This window comes from Grampus griseus (genome assembly GCF_964374135.1).
Source record: "Grampus griseus genome assembly, chromosome: 5".
Lineage (NCBI taxonomy): Eukaryota > Metazoa > Chordata > Mammalia > Artiodactyla > Delphinidae > Grampus > Grampus griseus.
In genome coordinates, this window is record NC_138998.1 from 25,278,132 (window position 1) to 25,302,599 (window position 24,468).

At 44.3% G+C, this 24,468-nt stretch overlaps 1 protein-coding gene across 1 annotated transcript in view; it reads right to left on the bottom strand.

Moving 5' to 3' along the window:
* Positions 1-302: 302 nt before the first annotated feature.
* The window catches only part of GRK7 (G protein-coupled receptor kinase 7), a gene marked incomplete at both ends in the record, with an annotated part of 34,719 nt that continues 10,553 nt past the window's right edge, over positions 303-24,468 (bottom strand). Inside the window, 2 exons of the mRNA XM_082655549.1 lie at positions 303-639; positions 9,743-10,017. Coding sequence (XP_082511675.1) covers positions 303-639; positions 9,743-10,017 — 612 coding nt within the window. The remainder of the gene's footprint in view (positions 640-9,742; positions 10,018-24,468) is intronic.

Sequence of the window (24,468 nt, forward strand, 5' to 3'; positions counted from 1 at the left end):
TTAGCAAAATAAACCTGAGGGTTCCTTTTCAACCAGGTCTCAGTGAAAACTGAGACTGTACTCTTCTTTATGAAGGAAGAAAGAAAGAATAAAGAAAGGAAGTAAGTTAGGGGGGAAGGGAGGAAGGAAGGAAGGAGAGAAAATATGTCTTAGTGGTGAGCTCACCTATCCTTTGAACTGTTTTGTGGTTGAAATGCCCTTCCTGACTGATCAGTGCTCATTCAACAGATTTTCACGTATTAGGAACATTCGAGGATTATGTCAACTGAGACTCCTGCTGCCCGTGTGGTAGAGAGAACAACTTATAATAGCAAACATATACCAGACTTAGACGAATTACCCTCCCCGCAACCTGCGGGCCTGTTGGGGTCATTCAATTCGGCAAACAGCCCCGTTTCTATAATCTCTTCCTGCCAAGCTATAGGGACAGCACCTGTTGCAAATCTTTGGAAGAACTGCGTATCTTTATCATCAAATTCAACTCCTCGAACCTCAGAGAAATCTTCAATTTCACCGATATCTTTGGCATAAACCACTGATGGGTCTGGCACAAATGGAGGCTCAACTAGGCCAGCTTCCAGGCGAGGAAAGTTGATGGTTTTGAAGAAATGGTGTTTCCTGGGATCATCAGACTTTTCTCTGTGAAGAAAGGAGATGGCCAGCCTGAGACACAGTAACAAACCCAAACAGGAACTGTTCTAGCAATTCAAAATATGTGGCCTTCTTTTCCTAGAATACATTTCATTTTAATTGCAGAGACAATATCACATGAAGAACAATTTAGAAAAATAACAACTTTCAAAACCACCCACAGGGAATTCCCTGACGGTCCAGTGGTTAGGACTCCATGCTTTCGCTGCCAAGGGCCTGGATTCGATCCCTAGTTGGGGAACTAAGGTCCCACGAGCCACAGATGGCCAAAAAAAAAAAAATTTACCCCACACTTCTACTATATGCAGATAGTCACATTTTCATTGTTTGTAGACCACCTTCACACTTAGATGTAATTTTTTTTTTTTTTTTTTTTGCGGTATGCGGGCCTCTCACCGTTGTGGCCCCTCCTGCTGCGGAGCACAGTCTCCGGACGCGCAGGCTCAGCGGCCATGGCTCACGGACCCAGCCACTCCGCGGCATGTGGGATCTTCCCGGACCGGGGCACGAACCCGTGTCCCCTGCATCGGCAGGCGGACTCTCAACCACCGCGCCACCCGGGAAGCCCCTGGATGTAATTTTTAAACAGCGAAGTAGTTGACGTGACTTTTGTTCTTGGTGTTTCGTGGAAACACCAGCAAAATTCAGTGGGGTCAGAACCTGCTTGCCTGCAGCTTCCAAGGCGCTCACTGCCTCTTGCTCTGTCCTTCAGGGTTACATAGAACAAGCGAAGCATGTCTCTTCTTACCTGACCACCACTTACATTTTAAAAGACAGCAGTCAGATCTCCTCACTCTTCATATGACATGATTTCTAGGAGCCCCACCTACCTCCCTCAACTGCCACAGTAATCTTTAAAGACTTTTAAATAATCCATTAGCAATTTTTAGCAGCATAACTGAGCATACATTCGGTGCTCAAGACTACAGTTGTTTGTTATCAAACCCTCCTTCCCCATGCTAGAAATTATTCTAGTATTTGCCTTAGAATATGGGGGGAAAATGTGTGTTTCCAGTTAGTTGTGTAACCTTTTATATTAGTTACCTATTGCTGTGTAACAGATTGCCCCAACATTTAGTGGCTTAAAACAACAAACATTTGGGACTTTCCTGGCGGCCCAGCGGTTAAGATTCTGTGCTCCCAGTGCAGGGGGCCCGGGTTTGATCCCTGGTCAGGGAACTAGATCCCGCATGCTACAATTAAGAAAGAGTCCACATGCGGCAAATAAGAGTTCACGTGCTGCAACTAAGAGTCCTCATGCTGCAACTCAAGATCCTTCATGCAGCAATGAAGATCCTGTGTACTGCAGCTAAGACCCAGAGCAGCTAAATAAATGAATAATAAATATTAAAAAAAGGCTTTATTTTAAAAAAACAAAAACATTTATTATTATCTCACAGTTTCTGTGGGGCAAGAATCTAGACTTGGGTTAACTGGGTGCCTCTGACTCAAGGTCTCTAGAGACATCACAGTAAAGCTGTTGGTCAAGGCTGTGGTCTCATCTGAGGGTTCGACTCGGGTGGGGGGTCAGGGTTGGGGTAAATTGCTTCCAGGCTCACTCATATGGTTATTGGAAAGCCTCCATCCCTCACCATGTGAGCCTCTTCACAGGGCTGCCTGATACCATTGTAACTGTCTTTCTTCAGGACAAATGGTCATAGCAAGAGAGAGATAGAGAGAGAGCTCAAGATATAAGACACAGTATTTTTATTACCTGATCTTAAAAATGACATCTCATTACTTCTGCCACATTCTACTTGTTAGAAGCAAGTCAGTACGTACAAGTAAGTCCAGCCCATCCTTAAGGGAAGGGGTTACTCAAGGGTGTGGATGGCAGGAGGTAGGGATCTTTGGGGACCATATTAGGGGTGGTCTACCATACACTCCTCTTGGTTCTTCTTGAGTCCAAGTTTTAAAGAAATAAAAAGAGGGCTGTTTTGTGGCATCAGGTTCAAACGATTTTTTTCTCTTTTTCATTTTTTTTAAAAAGATTTATTATTTATCATTTATTTATTTAATTTATTTATTTATGGCTGCATCGGGTCTTAGTTGCGGCATGCAGGATCTTCGTTGAGGCATATGGGATCTTTCATCATGGCGCACAGGCTTCTCTCTAGTTGTGGTGTGCAGGTTTTCTCTTCTCTAGTTGTGGCATGCAGGCTCCAGGGAGTGTGGGTTCTCTAGTTGAGGTGCACAAGCTCAGTAGTTGTGGCATGCGGGCTTAGTTGCCCCACGGCATGTAGGATCTTAGTTCCCTGACCAGGGATTGAACCCGTGACCCCTGCATTGTAAGGCAGATTATTTACCACTGGACCACTAGGGAAGTCCCCTCTTTTTCTTTTATATGAGTAGGTATGCTGGTCTGACTAAGAGATGTCTTCCTTTTGGAAGAAGTCAATTTCTGTCATAAATCAACCTTAATAAAGTTAATTACATTCACGGTCTTCCCTTTTTCATTTTTGTTCTAGTAATCAGAAAGCTTTTAGGAAAGGGATTGAGAGCTTCCCTCATACATCCCCTTCAGAGACTCCCTACTGTGTTTGAGGATTACGGCAGCAGACTCTGTCCAATAAGATGACTAGAGTCTAAACTCAATAATCACGTTACTAATAACAAGTGGAAATGACCAACATTTATGCAGAGCTACACTCTCGGCTAACACAACGTTATGCTCTTCACTTACTTTGCCACATTTAACCATCACAACAACCCTATCTGTCTTTTAACTGTATTTTAAACCTCTTTTAACCTCTTTATACTTGCTTTTGCAGTTATAAATAGCTGTGTATCTGAGAAAGCCAGCAAATATAGGTGAATTTTTCAAAGGAAAAATTGTAGTCAAATATTATTATGGAAAAGAGAAACTCAGTCGAAGGCTTCTGATGTCCAGCAATTCCCCAGTTCTTGTTTTGTGATTCAAGCCTAGCTCCATCCAGAAAGGCCCATCCAGGACTCTTTGGACTTTTCCCATTATGACCCCACTGAAAAGAGAGGTATGGAAAACTGTATCATAAGATACTATAAGGTAACTCTGTTCTCCCCAAAGTCACTGAGTCTCCATGAATTGAAAGAAAGGGAAATGCAGGCTTGCAATCTATTAGAACCTACTGATCAGACTTCCCTGGTGGCACAGTGGTTAAGAATTGGCCTGTCAAAGCAGGGGACACGGGTTCGATCCTTGGTCCAGGAAGATCCCACATGCCACGGAGCAACTAATCCCGTGGCCACAACTACTGAGCCCGCCCGCACGCTGCAGCTACTGAAGCCCGTGTGCCTAGAGCCCATGCTCCCCAACAAGAGAGGCCACCGCAATGAGGAGCCCGCGCACCGCAATGAAGAGTAGTCCCTGCTCGCTGCAACTAGAGAAAGTCCACGCACAGCAACGAAGACCCAATGCAGCCAAAAAAAAGGAACCTACTGACCAATGTCTGTGTGGTTTACATCCTGTAGAGTAAGAGCCTTGAGGGAGGGTTACTAAGATGAATTGAAACTTCAAGGACGGATTTTTTTTTTAAAAGTCAGATCTACTGAGGTATAATTTACACAGCAACATTTTAAAGTATCAGAAAGATTTGAGGAATGGGGGTTGGTACCAGATTTTAAATGTGTCAGAAGGATAGAGGTAAAATTCCACCCAAGTAGATCAGGAATGAACCTCAGGCCTGTGTGTCTCAAAGAGAACAGAGGAGTTAGAATGGGACCAGGTGCCATGAGGAAGAAGCTTGTACCATCTTGATGGCCGCTGGCAGGTATGAACACACTGTACCAGAGGTCAAGAGGGCACCTTTAAAGTCACTCTGAGCAGATTTAACTTGGATAAAGGAGAGTGCCCATGGGCTCGGTGACCGTGGGGAACTTGCTATACCAGTCCTCACATCAAGATGCACAGTTTTCTTATCTAGGAAATAGACTCACAGATGTAGAGAACAGACTTGCAGTTGCCAAGGGGCAGGGGTGGATTGGGAGTTTGGGATTAGCAGATGCAAACTATTATATACAGGATGGATAAACAACAAGGTCCTGCTGTATAGCACAGGGAACTCTATTCAATATCCTGTGATAAACCATAATGGAAAAGAATATGAAAAAAGAGTATATATATGTATAACTGAATCACTTTGCTGTACAGCAGAGATTAACACAACGTTGTAAATCAACTCTACTTCAATAGAATAAACTTTTTAAAAAAGGCACCGTTCTTAACTAACATCTCAACCAGGCCCAGATGGCCTTGGCGTGTCCATTAGGGATGGCCAACTGCAGCCTTTTTGCAACTAGTCACAGAAGACTGGGGAAAAACGGGCCACATTGAGGTTTTCTTTATGTTCCGCCACATCCCCAACTAGATGCCCCTGGAGGGCGGGGCCCGTGCCTTATGCCCCTTTCCAATAAATATCTGTGGGTGCGGATGCTAACAACAAAAGACTAGGCTCTCCAACTTCTGCTCCTTTCCCTCTGCGTCCACGGGCAAGCTGATCACTTGGCTATTTTGCACTAGCCATGCTTACCTCAGTTGTGTAATTAGAGTGAAGGTTATTTGACTCCTGAACCTTTCCCTGGCAGATTTGTTCAGGGCTCTTTTGGCCCATCATCATGCAGTGCCCTTGGGCAAATAGGAGAGACTATGGAGGGTGGCAGCACCTTTTGTAAGGGCCAAATCAGCAGCTGCAGGGAGACTTCTCCTGCTTATTGAATATATTTCAGAGCATTGACAGGGGCTATTGTGTTACCAAACCCCACACAGAGATTACAATGGATTTTCTAAGAACAGTCAATGAAGGAAAGATACCAGCTGCCCATACACGAGGACCACGCTGTGGGGTTTGGTCTGCCAAGAACAGTGGCTATTGGCCTGAGAAGCACTTAAGTCAGAGACTTGCATGGTTATTTGCCCTTACTTGGCTGCACTGTCTGATTAGAATAAATCCTGAAAAATACTTAAGTCTTCACCTTTTATTTTATTGGAACACGCCATAGTTGACCCTATCTGGAGTCCCTGTGAGATGATCAGAAAAGCTTTTGGCTTCTCTGCAAAATTAATTCACAGACCCATCAAGGCAAAAGAGGAGATTCCCTTCAGTGATGTCTAAGGAAGGAGAAGGGTTTTTTTTCTTTCTTTCAAATGCTCGTGAATGCAACAGGGAGGGGGCACTTGACCTCTCCGCTGTGTAACACGTTGTCTAGGTATTTGCTCAGCTTTGGAGGATGCCCACGAAAGCAATCAAACATTATCTCATTTGAATGAATGTTTAAAAAATACAAAGAGTTGAAATGAAAACGTTGGAAGGTTTTCTCTTTCACTGAACAGCTGGTTTTTATATGCTTTCTCTCTAATGTTGTAAACAGTTTTTATACAAAACAGTCACAACAACAAATGCTTTTTGAAAAGGTTTTGCTTGACAGAGCAGCTTCAGGCCATGATCCAGTGCTTTAAGGTGGCGTTTTCCCGAAGAAGTTAGTCAATGTTTCATTTTACAGATTCAAAGTGTGCTTATAGACCGCCTGGAGGGGTGGGATAGGGAGGGTGGGAGGGAGGGAGACGTGAGAGGGAAGAGATATGGGAACATATATATATGTATAACTGATTCACTTTGTTATAAAGCAGAAACTAACACACCATTGTAAAGCAATTATACTCCAATAAAGATGTAAAAAAACAAAAACAAAGTGTGCTTATAAAGTACTGAGATAGATTTTTATTCAAAGACACCAAGTGGGTTGTGTTCCCTTCAGGGAAGTCATCTAAAGAGACTGTTCACTTCTTTCACTGCCTTGGCCACTGTTGGTACATTCTCTGATTCCCCCCGCATGGGCTTGAGAGCCAAGATGGTAGAGATGGTCTGTGTTCACCATATCCAGCTTTCCTCTCCTTCCTGGACAGACAGAAAGCAGGACTAGTCAGCTCCCTTGCCCTTACGCAGGGCCCGAGGACTCCTTCTGTCCAACAGAAGTGTATCTGAAATGACCTGTAAAGTGGGTCTGAGGCAGGACAAAGCTCCCCAGGTTCTCTGCATTCTCTCTTGTTGCCATAGCAACTGAAACCACCAGTTCCAGTGGGGCTGAAAGGTGGAAGCAGCCTGAAGCTCTGAGTCACCATTCAGAAGGGAGATACCTGGAGAACCCCTGGACCCATAAAGGACTTCATATGAATGAGAAATAATCCTTTAGTTTTAAGCCGCTGAGACTTTGGGATTTGCCTGTTATCACAACGTGGCCTATTTTGACCACACTAATACAACAATGTTGGAATCTCCACAGGAAAATCACTTCCACATTTTACTTTCACATCAGTGAAGAGTTCCATCTCATTTCAAAATACTCATTTGTTAGTTTCGCTATCTTTGAAATGCTTTGAAAGTCATTAACAAATGAATTTTGTTTCGCTATTTTAAAAAATCAGATCAAAAATAAAAAGCTTGCCTCCATACGTAAACATTGGGAGCTAAGGCAGCCCTGTTCTACAGCCTCCACTGACAACTACTCAGAAGATTTAGAGTAATTTGCCTCTCGAAGTTTTGGTGTAATATTAAAAATCAGTCATATTACTTTATGGTTGTAACTTTCTTTCTGTATGTATTTTTAGATTTTGAAAATTCAGTCCAAGTAATTTAAGACACACGAGCTCGTAGTTTAGTCAAAATATTATCTGATATCACCCTTAGAACTAATTAATAATAATTGCTATCACATTGAATGATTCCTAAGCTATGTTATATCTAACTTTGCAAGCATTATACCTAAACCTCAAAATATCCCACTGAATTAGTTAGGGTTCCTTAGAGAAACAGAACCAAAAGGGCGCTGAACTGTCCAAAATGCACAACAGTGGCATAAACATTATTTTGAGCTGAAGTTATTTGAGAGTCAGCAGATGCAGGTTTTGAACTCCCCTTTGTCTGCCTTTAAGATAAGCAGAGCCTTGGAAAAAAACGCAACTCATAAATCTTCTCTCCGGGAATTTCAGGAGTTTTGGAACCAGGAAAGATTGACTCTTATCACCAGTGACAGAACTCAGCACCATACCTAAATAGACATTGCCACAAAGCTATCATATCTCCCATCTATTCTTCTAAGGGCCATTTATCTTTCCTAAAAGTCAACTGTTCTCCCATAAGTGCCCTTACCCCACTATTTCAAAGAAGTCATTTGTTTTCCTGTAAGGGACCTTCTCCCCATCCCCCTCCCCTATTAAATGGAATATAAGCCCTCAATTCTAACTGCCACCTAGTAACATTTTTTTTTTTTTGCAGTACGTGGGCCTCTCACTGCCGTGGCCTCTTCCATTGCGGAGCACAGGCTCTGGGCCCTCAGGCTCAGTGGCCCTAGCTCACGGGCCTAGCCGCTCCGTGGCATGTGGGATCTTCCCGGACCGGGGCACGAACCCGTGTCCCCTGCGTCGGCAGGCGGACTCTCAACCACCGCGCCACCAGGGAAGCCCCCTAGTTACACTTTTTTATGAACTCTTGTGTATGTACATAAATAAAAATCTGTCTTTTCTCTTGTTAATCATCTTTTGGCAGTTTAATTTTTAGGCTTCCATTCCTAAACCTAAGAGGGTAGAAGAAAAGTTCTTTCCTCTCCCCCCAGTACATGTGTATGTATGAGAGAGAGAGAGAGAGAGAGAGAGAGAGAGAGAGAGGGAGAGAGGGAGAGAGAGAGAGAGGGAGAGGGAGAGAGAGGGAGAGAGAGGGAGAGAGAGAAACAGAGAGAGAGAGAGAGAGGGAGGGAGGGAGAGAGGGAGAGAGGGAGAGAGGGAGAGAGGGAGAGAGGGAGAGAGGGAGAGAGGGAGAGAGGGAGGGAGAGAGAGAGTTTATTTTAAGGAACTGGCTCAGGCAATTGTGGAGGCTTAGCAAGTTCAAATTCTGCAAGGTAGGCTGTGTGGCTGGAGACTCAGGGAAGAGTCACAGTTCAAGTTCAAAGGTGGTTTGCTGGCAGAATTCCTTCTTCTCCCAGGGAGGTCAGTCCTTTCCTATTAAGGCCTTCAACAAATCGCATAAGGCTCATCCACGTAATGAAGAATAACCCGCTTTACTCAAAACCTACTCATTTATGTGTTACTCTTACCTAAAAAATACCTGCACAGAAACTTCTAGAATAGTGTTTGATCAAATATCTGAGTACTGGGGCCTAGTCAAGTTAAGACATAAAATTAACAATCACACCCACAAAAAAACCCCATTTTATATATGAGGGTATTGAGACTCCAAGAAAGTAATTCAGTTGCTTGGGGTAAAATGATCAGTATGTAGCCAAGCTGGGTTGTGAGTCTATGTCTGTGACTTGAAAACCCTTGGTTTTCTCCTTACATAACACAGTTACTCACTGCCAAGGGTCTTTTCATAGATCAGGTTTTCTTATTTTTTTCTTCTAAAATATCTTGATCTTATTATTCCTTTGTAGGCAATAAAACTTGACTTTCCTCAAAACTAATTTCAACTGTACTTAACATAGCTGGCAACATCATATGTACTTAATAAATATTTGTTGACTGATTAATGATATTTTACAGAGATGTTTAAAGGGGCAGAAACTTTCACTTTAAAATATATCTTGGAGGACTTCCCTGGTAGCGCAGTGGTTAAGAATCCACCTGCCAATGCAGGGGACGCGGATTCAAGCCCTGGTCTGGGAAGATCCCACGTGCTGCGGAGCAACTAAGCCCATGTGCCACAACTACTGAGCCCGCGTGCCACAACTACTGAAGCCCGCGTGCCTAGAGCCCATGCTCGGCAACAGGAGAAGCCACCGCAATACGAAGCCAGTGCACGGCAACGAAGAGTAGCCCCCACTCGTTGCAACTAGAGAAAACCTGCGTGCAGCAACGAAGACCCAGCACAGCCAAAAATAAATAAATAAAATAAAATTTAAAAACTGCAGTATTTATTTAAAAAAAATACATCTTGGAGATTGTTCCATATCAAGTGTTCATAGTGTTTGAAAGTGTTGAAAATACTTAACCACATAATATACAAATAATAACAGGAAAATACTACTACTACTTAATCCCAAGCCTTTGTCATTAATCCAAAGTATTCTCCAAATCCCTGCGGAAATGCTGACATCACTAATCATGTCTTTATATGATAGTTACCTGCTTCCTAAGCGTTGCTCTGGTGTCTTAGCCAAGAAGAGTCTGCAAATGTCTTTTGCTTCCTCTGTGAAGTTACCGTGTTGGAATCTGACTTCCTCTTTCAGTGTTCTTTGCTTTAAATCCTCTTTACTGACTTTTTCCTTGTAATCTTTGAATGGTGTTCGTCCAGCAACCATTTCATAAATACTGCATCCCATTGCAAACCAGTCCACAGGATAGGAATAACTCGCTTTTTCCATTAGGATTTCAGGAGCCATATAACCATTGGTTCCAGCCTGTAATGCCCCAAACAAAAACAAAACAAAACAAAAACACTAATGTGAGTTGAACAGACACTGCTGACAGCCTACTCAATACCCTTTCTCCTTTTCTTTCCTTGTTGAGGGAACCCTAATTTACTTGGAGTGGCCATGTGTCTAACCTATTCTATTCCCTGCTTTCCCAGCAGCCTCTGGTGCAGTCAGGGCAGGCCATGCAATCCATTCTGGCCAATGAGACATAAAGAGGATTTGGTTGGAGTGCATTACGAAAGAGAGAGATACGGCTGATCTTGAAGTGGGAAAATCACCTAGACTCTCTTAGTCCCCTCACCTCATCTTTAAGGTAAAAAGTTCACGCAGCTGTCTCTAAGATCCCCTAAGTCCTGCTTCTGCTTTTTATTCACAGATAATAGAAAATTAGATGCATGATTTTTTTTAAGTGGAGTTCTTTATTGCTAATATTGGATGTTCACATAATATTATCTAGTCTATGATTTTTTTACTCTATTTGCTATGTAATGATACTAATATATCAGCCATCTTTGCCTGTTTGTCTCTGCACTGAAAATTTAATACAGAAATTTTAATCCATAAAATTCCACACATGAAACTTCATTTAACATGCAAGACTACATATTGTAGGCACAATTCTACCGACAATATACACCAAATGACCATTGGGTTAATGTGTGTATATATATGTATATATATTTAAATACATGTAGCATACAATTTATCATCTTACCATTTTAAGTGTTTAGTTAAAGAGTATTAAGTACATTTATGTTGTGCAATGAATCTCCAGAACTCTTCATCTTTAAAAGCTGAAACTCTATACCCATTAAACAATTCCCCATTGGGCTTCCCTGGTGGTGCAGTGGTTAAGAATCCGCCTGCCAATGTAGGGGACACGGGTTCGAGCCCTGGTCTGGGAAGATCCCACATGCCATGGAGCAACTAAGCCCGTGCACCACAACTACTGAGCCTGTGCTCTACAGCCCATGAACCACAACTACTGAGCCCACGTGCCACAACTGCTGAAGAGCCTAGAGCCTATGCTCTGCAACAAGAGAAGCCACCGCAATGAGAAGCCTGAGCACTGCAACAAAGAGTAGCCCCCGCTCGCCGCAACTAGAGAAAGCCCGCGTGAAGCAACGAAGACCCAACACAGCCAAAGAAAACAAAGCAAAACAAAAAAAAAAACCCCAAAAACAATTCCCCATTATCCCAACTGCCCAGGCCCTGGCAACCACCGTTCTACTTTCTGTCTCTATGAATCTGACAATTCTAGGTACCTCATATAAGTGGAATCATGCAGCATCTGTCTTTTGTAACTGAGTATAATTTCAATACGTTCATTCATTCAACAGATATTTAATGAACACCTGCAACATATCTTGTAATTATAAAGTATATATTTACATTATGTTTTCATAAAAACTAAGCTGCTTTTGATTAAATTATAATGTATAACCTTTGCAGCACTTAAAAATGCAAAGAACACCGTAAAACGACAATAAGCTTCTATTAATATTTACATAAAAATGAGAACATAAATTATTGGCAGAGTTGTGAGAAACAGATGTGCTCTGTAATTTGACTCCGATTTTTAGGAGGGCAGTAAGACACAGAGCATAGACAATGAGATGTATCAACTGTTCCTGTTCTTCAACCAGGTCACTTGACTTTGGAGCAAGTAGCTCAAAGAATTGATTCAGAAGAAAGGGAAAGGAATCTACATCGCGACGTTCGTAGCGTCATTATTCTTAACGGTTGCAAGCTGGAAACACCCAATGCCTTTCAATAAAGACAATAGACCAGGAGACTTCCCTGGCAGTCCAGTGGTTAAGACTCTGTACTCCCACTGTAGGGGGCATGCCCACGTGCCCGCCACGCAACCAAAAAAAAAAAAATAGACTAGAGTCTAGTGTTAATACCAAGAAGTGCATATATGTAATGGGTTTTGCATACTGATTATACTGATTATAAATGTGAATTCAGTACATCAAAAAAGGTTGGAAAGTATTTTTAGTTGTTTACTGGGTGATTATTTTTCTGTCTAGTTGCTTAAATATATGTTTTTAATGTACACAATATATGTAATACCTTAGGAACATTAAATTTCACGGATGATTTTTACATGGATAACAACAATGAAAAACATAAATGACCTAAGCACTAATGAGGAGTAGTTGGCTTGAGCAAGAAAATTGTGGAAGTGACCTTGGTCTGACAGGCTGGGCATGAGTCAGCATGGCACTGCTGTTTTCGTAGGAGTGTGTATGTAATTTGGGTGACCATATGTTCCGGTTGGCCTGGGACAACAGTTTACATCTGTTGTCCTGGCATCTTGTCCAGAGTTACGTCTGCCAAAACAAAAGGGTGCTGTAGGCTCCTCTGAGGCCCAGGATACAGTCTTACTCATCTTTGTATCAAACTGGGTATTTACCCCCCGAGCCTCCCTTGCTGCACGCCCAACAAAATGTTTCTTACGTAAACAATAGTGAAGATGGTAACTAGATGTTTTCCATCCACTATCCAACAAATATTTGTTAAGCCACACCCTGCAGTGATTTCTAGGGATACCAAGACCTACTAGGCCTGGCCCCTGACCTTGAGGATTTATAGGCTGGTGGAGACAGGTCAAAAGGTTAATTCAGTAAAGGAGGGTAAATGCCTTAATGGGAGTGGAAAACAAACATAGGGAGGCCAGAGGGGGTGTGTGTGTGTGTGTGTGTGTGTGTGTGTGTGTGTGTGCGTGTCAATGTGTGTGTTGGGGATACTTTACTGAAAAGTGACAGCTGAGCTGAATTATGAGGGAAGAACCTTCTCACAAAGAGAAGGCTGTCCAGGTAACGGACATGTGTAAGAGATGGAGTCCGGAAAAATGTGGGGTGCTTGGGGAACTTTAAGTAATTTGGCATTTCTTGAGTATAAGCTCTGTGGGATGCAATGGTGGGAGGGGAGACTGGAGGGGGAGATGTAGATGAAATTGAGAAACATTGTCTGCCAAGGTGGCGAAAGTCCATTCCCAGGCTCCCTTTTCCCTTTGTCCCTTTACTATAGAGCCAGAAGGCTAAGCACTCCATCTCCCAACCTCACAAGTTGCACTGAGGGTGGCCATGTGGTAATGTGATATGAGCTTCACTTGAGAGGTGTGCAAGGTGAAGGCACTGACGGTTGGGAAAAAGCTTAAAAAATGGGGGAAATATCCAGTGAGAACACGAGTAAAACTTCAAGTAAGTCCTTCATAATGTTTAGTTTTCATGTAAGAAATACACACTCATTTTTTAAATATCTCATTTTTAAAAGCTCATTCTCTAATTTTAAGTACTTTGGAAAGGAAAAAAGTAATATTTATCAGAGGAAAAAGAAAGTTAACTAGGCCAGAAAATAAGATATATATTTATAAATTTCTTATGTCAGAGAGCATGGTATTAAAAATGTGAAGGTCAAAGCACATGTTGACCTGCAAATTTTTCATCATTGCTCTTATTATCTTACGTAACCTCACCCTGAATGACTCAGAATTTTGTGTGCTCAACAACAACGACAAAATGGGAGAAATACATGAAAGATGTAAGATGGATCCAGAGGGGTGGATAGATGGATGGACATGTGATAAAGCAAGTCTAATAAAATGTTAATAATGCACAATGGAATATTGTTCAGCTATAAAAAAGAATGAAGTATTGACACGTTATGACATGGATGAACCCTGAAAACATTATGCTAAGTGAAAGAAGCCAGTCGCCAAAGGCCACTTCCTGTAGGATTCCACTGAAATGCAGTATCTAAAATTGCATGCAACCAATTTTAGTGTTGTTTAGGGTTGGCAGAAGGGGAATGGGAGCGATTGCTAATGGGTAGGGGGTTTCTTCTGGGGGTGCAGAAAATATTCTAAAATTGTGATAATGTTTGTATATCTCTGTGAATATACTAGAAACCATTGAACTGTACACTTTAAATGGGTCAATTTTATGGTATTTAAATTATATCTCAATAAAGGTGTTTAAAATGTCAAAGGTAAACTGTAGGTCATGGGTGTACAGGTGCTCGCTGTGAATTCCTTCAACTTCCCTGTATGTCTGAAAGTTTTCATAATAGAATGCACAGGGGAAAAAGGAGTAAGGGGTGGGGGGATGTGATGCCAGACGTTACCACACTGGCTGCTAGTTCATCAGGCACATGAAACTTCTGCAAGAGTCACAAGGAAGAACCACAGGGGAGAGCAGAGGAGGGGCATCTATCGGCCCAGCTCCCTCCCATCTCCTACTTCCATTAGTCAATAGTTAACCCCATATGATATCACTTATACGTGGAATCTAAAAAATACAACAAACTAGTGAATATAACAAAAAAGAAGCAGACTCACAGATACAGAGTACAAAGTAGTGGTTACCAGTGGGGCAAGGGAAGTGGGGAGGGGCAGTACAGGGGTAGGGCTTTAAAAGGTACAAACTAATAGGTATAAACTAAGCTACAAGGATATATTGTACAACATAGGGAATATAGCCAATATTTTATAATAACTATAAATGGAGTATGACCTTTAAAAATTGTGAATCACTATACTGTACACCTATAACATATAATATTGTACAACAACTATATTTCAATTAAAAAAGAGAAATGTCATTTTGAATTCTCTGACATGTAAATGTTTAATCATATATTGAGATTATACATCACTAAAAATAATAAAAAATAGAATTGTTAAAGCATGAAATAAAAAAGAATTATCCCAAAGCTAGCTTGTCTCTATTTCCAGATATGTCATCAGACCCTTAGCAGTTGCCTGGAAAACCAGGTCCCACATCATACTACAGTATAATATTTCACCCAGCTCTAAAAGTGGAGGAACAACTTGGCCTACAAGTGGTGTCAACAGGGTGTTGCCCGAGAGAGAGGAAAGGAGGACGTAGAGAGAATGTAAGAGGGTGTGTGAGGTCTGTGGCCCAGTACACCAACTTCATGAAATTTCTCAGTGACAGGCTTTGCTGTGAGGTATTTTTCATCCCTGGTGCTGGCTACTGGCCGGTCTCTCAATCCAGAAACTAGTGGCTGTCAGTATTGGGAAATTTTCTGAAATTATTTCTTTGATCATTTTCTCCCTTTCATTTTCTTTCTTCTCTCTCCCCTCCCCCCTTTTTTAAAATCCTGAACTTATCCTTTGTGTTTCTTATTTTTGCTCCTACTTTCTATCTCTTTGTCTTCTGTTTTCTTTCTTTTTTTCTGGGAGACTTCCTCAATTTTTCTTCTAACTCCTCTATTTTTTTAAAGTACTTTAATAATGGGAAATTTCACACATACACAAAAGAAGACACTAGAATAATAAACCCAGTGTACTCTATACCCAGCTTCAACAATTATCGACACATGACCAATCTTGTTTCCTGTGTCCCTACTCAAGCCCAATGTCCCCCACCCCTGCCACTAACTTAGATATCATTTGTAAGTATTTCACTATGAATCTTTAAAAGATAAGGTCACTTAAAAAAACAAGCAAATAAACACAAAGCACTGCAAACACCATGATCTCACTTTAAACATAACAATAATTCTTGAACATTATCAAATATCTGGACATATTTATACTTTCCCAATTGTCCTATACAATTGCCCCCTAAATAGTTTGTTTAAATTTAGGTCCAAGTAAGGTTCATACAGTGTGATTGATTGATATGTCTCTTAAATCTTCAGGACTATATACGTTTTTCCTCTTTCTCTCCTCATCCCCTGCAAGATTTTGTTGGGAAAAAAAACTGGTTCAACTGCAGTTTCCCACAGTCAGATTTTGCTGACTGCATTCCTGTGGTGTTATTTAACATGTTCCTCTATTCTTTGTATTTCCTGTAAGTTGAGAGCTAGATCAACTTACAGGAAATAGCTAGATCTAGAAACTTCTACTGAACTTTTCATTTCTTGCAAATATGTTTTTATTAACATACAATTAACACAGAATAATGTGCTTATACTTCGGGTTCAGTACATTTTGATAATTGACTACACCCATGTAAATACAACCCAAACAAGATAAAGAACATTTCCATTCATTTCCTTTGTGCCCCTTCTGGTTCATTCTCCTCCCCTCTTGCCAGGCAACCACTTTCTGATTTCCGTCACCATACATTAGTTTTGTTTGCTCTTGGATTTCACGTAGATGGGACTGTATGGTAGAAACTCTTCTGTGTCTGACCTTTTTTTAACATAATGTTTTTGAGATTCATCCACGTTGTTCTGAAAACATATTTATATATTTTTAATTTCCAAATGTCCTTGTTCTTCTCTGAATGTTCTTTGTTTTACAACATCTGTCCTTGTTTCATGGATGCAGTATCTTCCCTTAAATCTCAAAAGATATTAATTGTAGGTTTTTAAAAAATTGTTCTTTTCTACTCCCCGCATTGTTCCTGTTTCCTACAATTTCTTTCTTCTGTTTGTTTTGGCATTGTCTTTCATTTTGGAGGGTTTTTTCAAATGACAAGTGATCTTTGACTCTCTGTTTATATTTAAGAGTGTGACACCAAAATGCTGACAAGAAGCTGGTCAACTGATGGGCTTCACTGTAGGGTGATTATGCCAGGCCTGTCACTGGGGACCCTACCTGTATCTGTAGACCTTCTGTGTTAGGCTGCTCAGTTTCCCCAGAGGGAGATCCTCCAACATCCCACCTGAGAGGTGTCAGTCTGTTTGCCCTCACTGTGGGAGCTGAGATGGGAAAGGGGCTGAGGGTCTCCCTGTATGTAGTATTTCATTCTCTACAGCTCTGAGTTGGGCTATATGTTCCTGGGTCATGCTTCTCCCTGGCTCAGTCTCTTGGGCTGGGGTGGGAGAGGCATGAAGAAAGACTATAAACAACATCCCACTGCATTTCACACGGTGGTGATTGGTAAGTTCTACTCAGCCACATTTACTGTGAGCTTGCTCCGTGTGTGGCAAGTTTCCAGCGAGCAGATTTCAGAGGCGAGTGACTTCAAGGATTAAAATCGCTAATCAGGACACTGGATAGACATCAGTTGCTCAGTAGAAGGTGTAGGGTACAAAGTGGGCAGCATATGCCAGTCGTGAACAAAGGATTGTGAGACACACACCGGGAGAAAAATTGGAAATAATAATGGGCAATACTTATTGAGTGTTTATTACATGCTAAATATTTTGTCAAGTGCTTAACGTGAACTTCTTGTTTAATCTTCATGATAAACCTATGAGATAGAGCCTATTTTATCCTCCATTTTGCAGATTAGAAAACTAAACCACAGGGAGGTTAAATCTTGCCTAAGGTCACCCACCCAAGATTCACGCACAGGCTTGCACTGTGAACCACTACATTACACTGCCTCTGCGGAAACAGGCGAGGTAGCCTTTTCTTATCCTTCCAAGTTCCCTTCAGGACTTCTTTTCTCCCTCTAGAGTATCCCCCTTCCCTCTCCCCATCTGCCAGGTACTAAGTCCTCATCTTGGTCCGTTCTTGCTTAAGCTGCTTCTCTTCTTTTCCCAACAAGTTCTCTGTTCTTTGCCGGCATCACTGCTCAGGCAAGCTGGCTAGCCTGCTCCACACCACAGAGGTTGCTGGTCGGTGGGCACCAGACCCTGAGCCATGCTGGGACCAACTTGGTCCCACCCCCAGGAAACAAGTGAAGAATCGCTGGCCGTCTTTACGGCACTATAACCCCTTCGAATCTTGGAAAGAGCGCTAATGGCATGCAGGGTAACCTCAGATTCATTCCAAATAATTATCAGGACTCTACCTCTTGGCCCTAAAGACAGAAAATGTCGGTGATGGAATTCTGAAGGGCACCACCTCCTTGAAGAGTGGAGGTATTTCACAGAGGAGAAGAATGGAATTAGCAGCGTACGCCAGAGTCCAAGCGCCCAAATTCCATCGCGGCCTCCAGCTGAAAAAATGAATTGCCTGCCCTTTATGCCATTTGTCTTCGGCATGTGAACTGCCTCCTCAGAGTGGGGTGGGAGGAGAGAACGGGCCAAGCAGCATGGGGCAAGGTCTAACCACGCTGACCTCTCGTGGCTCAGTTTAACTCCTGCAGTTACAAAGGGCCCCCCCGCACGTCAGTCTCTGTGGCGTCAAAACAACCCCTTTCAGATCGTGAGACCAGGAACTGCCATTGCCAGGGCTGTAGGGATCACTCGAGCGTCAGCAGCAACAGAACTCCGTGGTGGGTTTTGTGTACAGTTTAACTTTTTTTTTTTGCTTCATTTTGTTTTGCTTTGGTTCTAGAGCGCCCTTTGGTGGGTCCACTCCGTCAGCACCTGGTCAGGCAACACAAAGTATGCCCAGCATTCAGGGCATCAAGCATCAGGAGGCCAGATGGGGTCCAAACCCCTCCCCCCGGTGGGCAGCAAGAAGTCCATCTACCACTGTCATCACATGTGGGTTGCTTAGTCCCATCAGGGCCACCTGTCACCTACAGGTGTCCAGACTTTGAGGAAGGTGGATCAGAGCCAGCTCGTGGGGACCTGTGTGGACACCCCCTTCCTTGCTCTTGCTGTTGGATGCTGGCTTCCACTGACCCTGCAGTTGTTGTCACTCTCACCCCTGGGCCCATGGGAGCTAAGTGGCAGGGCCCAGGCGGGGCGGGGTCTGCACATTGAGTAGCCAGGTGTGGCTCTGGGCAGGAGTGAACTGTGACCTCATCTGCAGTGATGAGAACAGGGTGTGGCCTTTCAATGGGGGGCTCAGAGGGCATAGTTCTCATCCGACTAGTTTTAAACGTCCATTAAGAAGTGTGCGTGTCCCCGCGCATGCTTGCGTGTGTATGTGCAGGTTCTTCAAGGTCAAGGTCACTTCCAGGTCCCAGTGAACCTGAAAAGTTGGCAACCTTAAATTCCATCATTAAAGGAAATGCCTGTATCCTGGTGCCCTTGGTGTGGCCAGGCCAGGCTGGATTTACTGAGCCGCGTGGGGAGAAAGACGCCGTCAAGGAAGCTGTTTCTGCGTTTCCCGATGGCCCAGCAAACTGGCCGGCGGAGCAAGAAACCGCCCGCGGATGCCTCTTCCCCCCAGTTCATCACAAACCAGATCCACTCGACAGCACAATCCAAACAGAAGAGGGAATCAGAATGTACATCTTTTGTTTGCCGTGGCAGGAGAACTGTTGAGCAGAGGAAAAAAACAAGCTGAGCTTAGCGCTATCGGCTGTTTCCTGGGGCTCGCTCCTTCCTTCCTCCGAGGGGGGCCCGGCCGCTTTGTTCTCGTTCCCAGCTGCTCCTCTGCGCCTTTAAGCGGTGGCCTTTGCAGACCTCAGAGGAATGCGGCCCGGGACCCCAGGGGACTTTGCTCCAAGGCTCCGCCCTGTGTGCTCAGCCCCGGACTGCAGCCTCCAGAGCACGGACCTAACTTTTGCTCCTTGCCCTCCCGCCCCGTCGCTTTCTGCCAGCCGCTTCCTGGGCAGGAGACGGAGCCTCACCAGAGGGGCTTTCCTGCTCTCCCTGACACCCCTGGGAAGAGGGGATCCAAAAGAGGGATCCCTGCAAGAACGAACTCTGCAGCTATACGGTCTGGCATCGGTCTGCTCTGGTGCAGATCTCAGCTCTCCCAATTACTAGCTGGTCACCCCCAGGCCAGTTACTCAACCTCTCTGAGCTTCACCGCTCTTACCTCATAGGACTGTGATGAAGATTAAAGCCATAAGACACACGGCTTGCCTTTCCAAAGCCTGGCACACAGCAGGCCCTCAATAGGGGTTAGCCACGCTGGTCACCAAGCCAGGCTCTGGTTGTCTCAGGCAGGGCAGCTACGCAAAAAGAAAAACCCAGAAGCCTCTAAGACTCCATCAGACTGAAAGACGGGCCTGGTACATCATCAGAGATCAATAGCTGGGATTCCTCCACTGGAGTGTGTTCTTCGGTGGTTTCACATTCTGCGAATCTGCCCAGCAGCAGGCTGATGCCTATTTTCCATGGTGACTCGAAGACACTCAGAATAAAATCACAGACGAAGCTCCACGTGGCTGTGAGGAAGTGAGACAATAGCACGTGGCTGCTCGACTCAGCTTCCAGGCGAGCTGCGCCTTCATCCACTGCCCACCCGGCTGCAGCCTCGGGGTCCTGCTGGCTCCTAGTGTCCCTCAGAGAACAGAGCATGGCAGCAAAGGTCCTCAGAGGGGAGCAGTATCAATCAGGCTCAGAGAAGAGGCATGACTTGTCTGGGGTCACATGCAGGGCTATGGCGAGCCTAAGCGGCACATCTGGGCCAGTTAGAAGGAGGTTCTCCGCCTGGGTTTGTGGTCAGCCTGTGCGTCTGTACACAGCAGCCACAGTAAGTGGCAGAACCAGATTGGCAGACTCACTCTCCTTCCATCTTTTTGATCCCGTGGACTGTATTTCGTCAGCTGCACTTGATCTGAAAGGATGCTCTGAGCTTCCAACGTGTTTACCTCAAATCAGGTGAGGCGGCAACCGTTTGTTCCCTGGATCGCATCATCGTGCATGACAGCCCTCTCCTGCCACACCCCGCGAGCCTCACGACCCTTTTTCTCTCCTCACTGCCACAACTCAACAGACAATGTGCCAGCCTGGCACTTCCCACGGAAGATGGAGGGCCAACCCATGCTCCGCGCACCGAGCCACGCGCAGTGCCAGATTCTCTTCCCTCTCCCCTCTGTTTCCTGTATCTGTGAGTCTGTTTCTGTTTTGCATATACATTCCCTTGTACTATCTTTTACATTCTCCATATAAGTGGTATTATACAGTCTTTGTCTTTGACTTAGTTCACTAAGCATAATATTCTCTAGGCTCATCCATGTTGCTGCATACGGCAGGATTCCATTCCTTTTTATGAAGGAGTAATATTCCATTTTACATATATATTATACCCCCATCTTCTTAAGCCAACTGTCTGTTGATGGGTGTTTCCACGTCCTGGCTATTGTAAATACTGCTGCCGTGAACATTGCACTCCTCTCCTCCTTACCCTCATACCAACTCCCTCTTCCTGTTGGCCCTTCCAAGGCTGATTTTGTCACTTTCCTGCCTGGAAACCTTCAGTGGCTCCCCAGCACCCTTGGCATTGGGCTCGAATGCCCTTGTCTGACTCCTGCAGCCTCCTAGGGCCTGACACAGGCTCCGCTCTCGGTAGCACCTGTTGTCTCCCTCACAGCCCGTGACTCCACCTCCAGACAGCTGCAGAGTCACACTGTCCTCGGCCGAGCCCCAGGCCTCTGGCCAGGGTTTTCACTGCAGCACTACGGACACGGTGGATCATTATTTGTGGGGAGGGGCTGTGGTGTGCGTTGTAAGACGTTCGCAGCATCCCTGGCCTTTACCCAGTAGATGCCAGTAGCAACTCCCCAGTCATGACAACCAAAAAGGTCTCCAGACATTGTCAAAGGGCTCTAGGGGCCAAAATCGCCCTCAGTTGAGGACCACCACCCTATGCTGATCCCTGTGCCAAGCCCACTCTCCTTTCTCTTCACCTGCTTCACTTTTTTTGTTTTAACATCTTTATTGGAGTATAACTGCTTTACAGTGTTGTGCTAGTTTCTGCTTTATAACAAAGTGAATCGGTTATACATATACATATGTTCCCATATGTCTTCCCGCTTGCGTCTCCCTCCCTCCCACCCTCCCTATCCCACCCCTCCAGGCGGTCACAAAGCACCGAGCTGATCTCCCTGTGTTATGCGGCTGCTTCTCACTAGCTATCTACCCTATGTTTGGTAGTGTATATATGTCCATGCCACTCTCTCACTTTGTCACAGCTTACCCTTCCCCCACCCCAAATCCTCAAGTCCATTCTCTAGTAGGTCTGTGTCTTTATTCCTGTCTTACCCCTAGGTTCTTCATGACATTTTTTTTCCCTTAAATTCCATATACATGTGTTAGCATACGGTATTTGTCTTTCTCTTTCTGACTTACTTCACTCTGTATGACAGACTCTAGGTCCATCTACCTCACTACAAATAACTCAGTTTCGTTTCTTTTTATGGCTGAGTAATATTCCACTGTATATATGTGCCACATCTTCTTTATCCATTCATCTGTCGATGGACACTTAGGTTGCTTCCATGTCCTGGCTCTTGTAAATAGAGCTGCAATGAACATTGTGGTACATGTCTCTTTTTGAATTATGGTTTTCTTAGGGTATATGCCCAGTAGTGGGATTGCTGGATCATACAGTAGTTCTATTTTTAGTTTTTCAAGGAACCTCCATACTGTTCTCTGCAGTGGCTGTATCAATTTACATTCCCACCAACAGTGCAAGAGGGTTCCCTTTTCTCCACACCCTCTCCAGCAGTTATTGTTTCTAGATATTTTGATGATGACCTGCCTCACTTCTGTTTGCCTTGTAAGTCTCGACTCAGTTGTCATTTCCTCCTGAAAGCCCCTCCTGACCCCATGACCCAATGTCGGGCTGGTGCCCTTCCTATGCTCTCAACTTGGACAGTCTGACTGCTGTACTGTCAGGGCCCTTTGACTTATCAGTCTCTTCCCTGTCCTCGGCTTCATGAAGGCAGGCATTTGTTTGCCTGGTATCCTGTTGTACTCAGGGCCAAGTCTGTACCTGTGACATGACCTCACCTAGTAAATCACACTCGACAGCCCTCTCTCCCTTAGCCCATGTCCAAACGATCACTGAGGCCCAGTCATTCTGGAATCTCTTCCCAGTTCAAACACTGTGCTCTGGCTCCACCACCCCTCCTGTTGGCTGAGCTGCCATCATCTCTCACCTGGATTACAAATGACCACAATCCACCCGAATCCCTTCTGATCTGCTCTCACTTCAGATGGAGTGATACTTTTTTTTTTTTTTTTTGCGGTACGAGGGTCTCTCACTGTTGTGGCCTCTCCCGTTGCAGAGCACAGGCTCCGGGTGCGCAGGCTCAGCGGCCATGGCTCACGGGCCCAGCCGCTCCGCGGCATGTGGGATCCTCCCGGACCAGGGCACGAACCCGTGTCCCCTGCATCAGCAGGCAGATGCTTAACCACTGCGCCACCAGGGAAGCCTGCTGGTTAGGATTTTGGTAGAGACCAATATGTGACCGTGAAGTAGCCAGAATGCCTGTCCTGTGTGGTTCTCAGAAGTAAATTCTCAAAGAGAAAATTTTTTGGAGCAGGGTCATAATGGTTGTGATGTATGTAGGTATTAACTTCTGATGAAACACACTCAGAGATCTTTTTAAAATCACTTATTCAGGGCTTCCCTGGTGGCACAGTGGTTAAGAATCCGCCTGCCAATGCAGGGGACATGGGTTTGAGCCCTGGCCCGGGAAGATCCCACATGCTGCAGAGCAACTAAGCCCATGCACCACAACTACTGAGCCTGTGCTCTAGAGCCCGCGAGCCACAACTACTGAGCCCACGAGCCACAACTACTGAAGCCCGGGTGCCCTAGAGCCCATGCTCTGCAACAAGAGAAGCCACTGCAATGAGAAGCCCGCACACTGCAACGAAGAGTGGCCCCCGCTCGCCGCAACTAGAGAAAGCCCACGTGCAGCAATGAAGACCCAACGCAGCCAAAAATAAAATAAAAAAATTTAAAAAATAAATAGACAAAATCACTTATTCAGTGTGTCACTAGCATTGTAGTCGACATGACAGAAGCTTCAAAATAAATATTATGCCCAAACTCTATGACATTATCCCTCTGAATGTGAGGAGTTGGTTAGAGGCAGGACATGGTAACCAAACATATCACAAGCTTTTGGGTCACTGCACTAACTTCATTCCAATTCCTGACAATATAGCAAGTTTTAAGGACTCACTCATGTTCCACAATATCTGAAGGTCACTGTTCTCCACATAGATGGTTGAATTTGAAAAGTCCCAGCACGAGTCCCATTGCCCAATTTTCCTGTTATATTCACCTGGCAGTTCTAAAAATGCTGAGTTAGTTTTATTGTGTGCACGTGGATGTCAGCTGAGAACAGGCAGGAGCGCTTATCACATCTATTAAAGGTGAATATTGACAGTGGCTGGGACCACGTTTAATGATATTGTGCCTGGGTGTGGGAAGGCTGACTGAGATATTAGTCACATCGTTCCCTGTAAAGGTTGGGCCAATCCTTTTCCAAAGTCTTAACTCCATTAGAGGTTCAGCTAGGCTTGAGGTTGAGGTCCATATCAGACCAGACTGAGGAAGATATGCTGTGTCACCACATGCACTCATTCTGAGTTTTACTTAGTGGAGGGCCTTTTATAGCATTACAGACCAGAGGCCACATGCTGCTCCGTGTGTGAACTTGACAAGGTGGAGTCAAAACCGTAAGTGCTCTTGAACCTGGCACACCTGGGTTCATCTCACGTATGAGAGATGTGACTTTAGGGGGGTCACTTAACCTCTCTGAGTCTCAATTTCTCCATCTCCATAATACTCCCTATCTTGTAAGTCTTTATAGAAAGGCTCTAGATCCCATCATCCCTTGATTAAGAGGTCAGAACTCTTCCAAACTTTTCAAACCATTGAGATAACAGCAGTTATTAGGGGTACCCGCTGTTTTTGCTTAT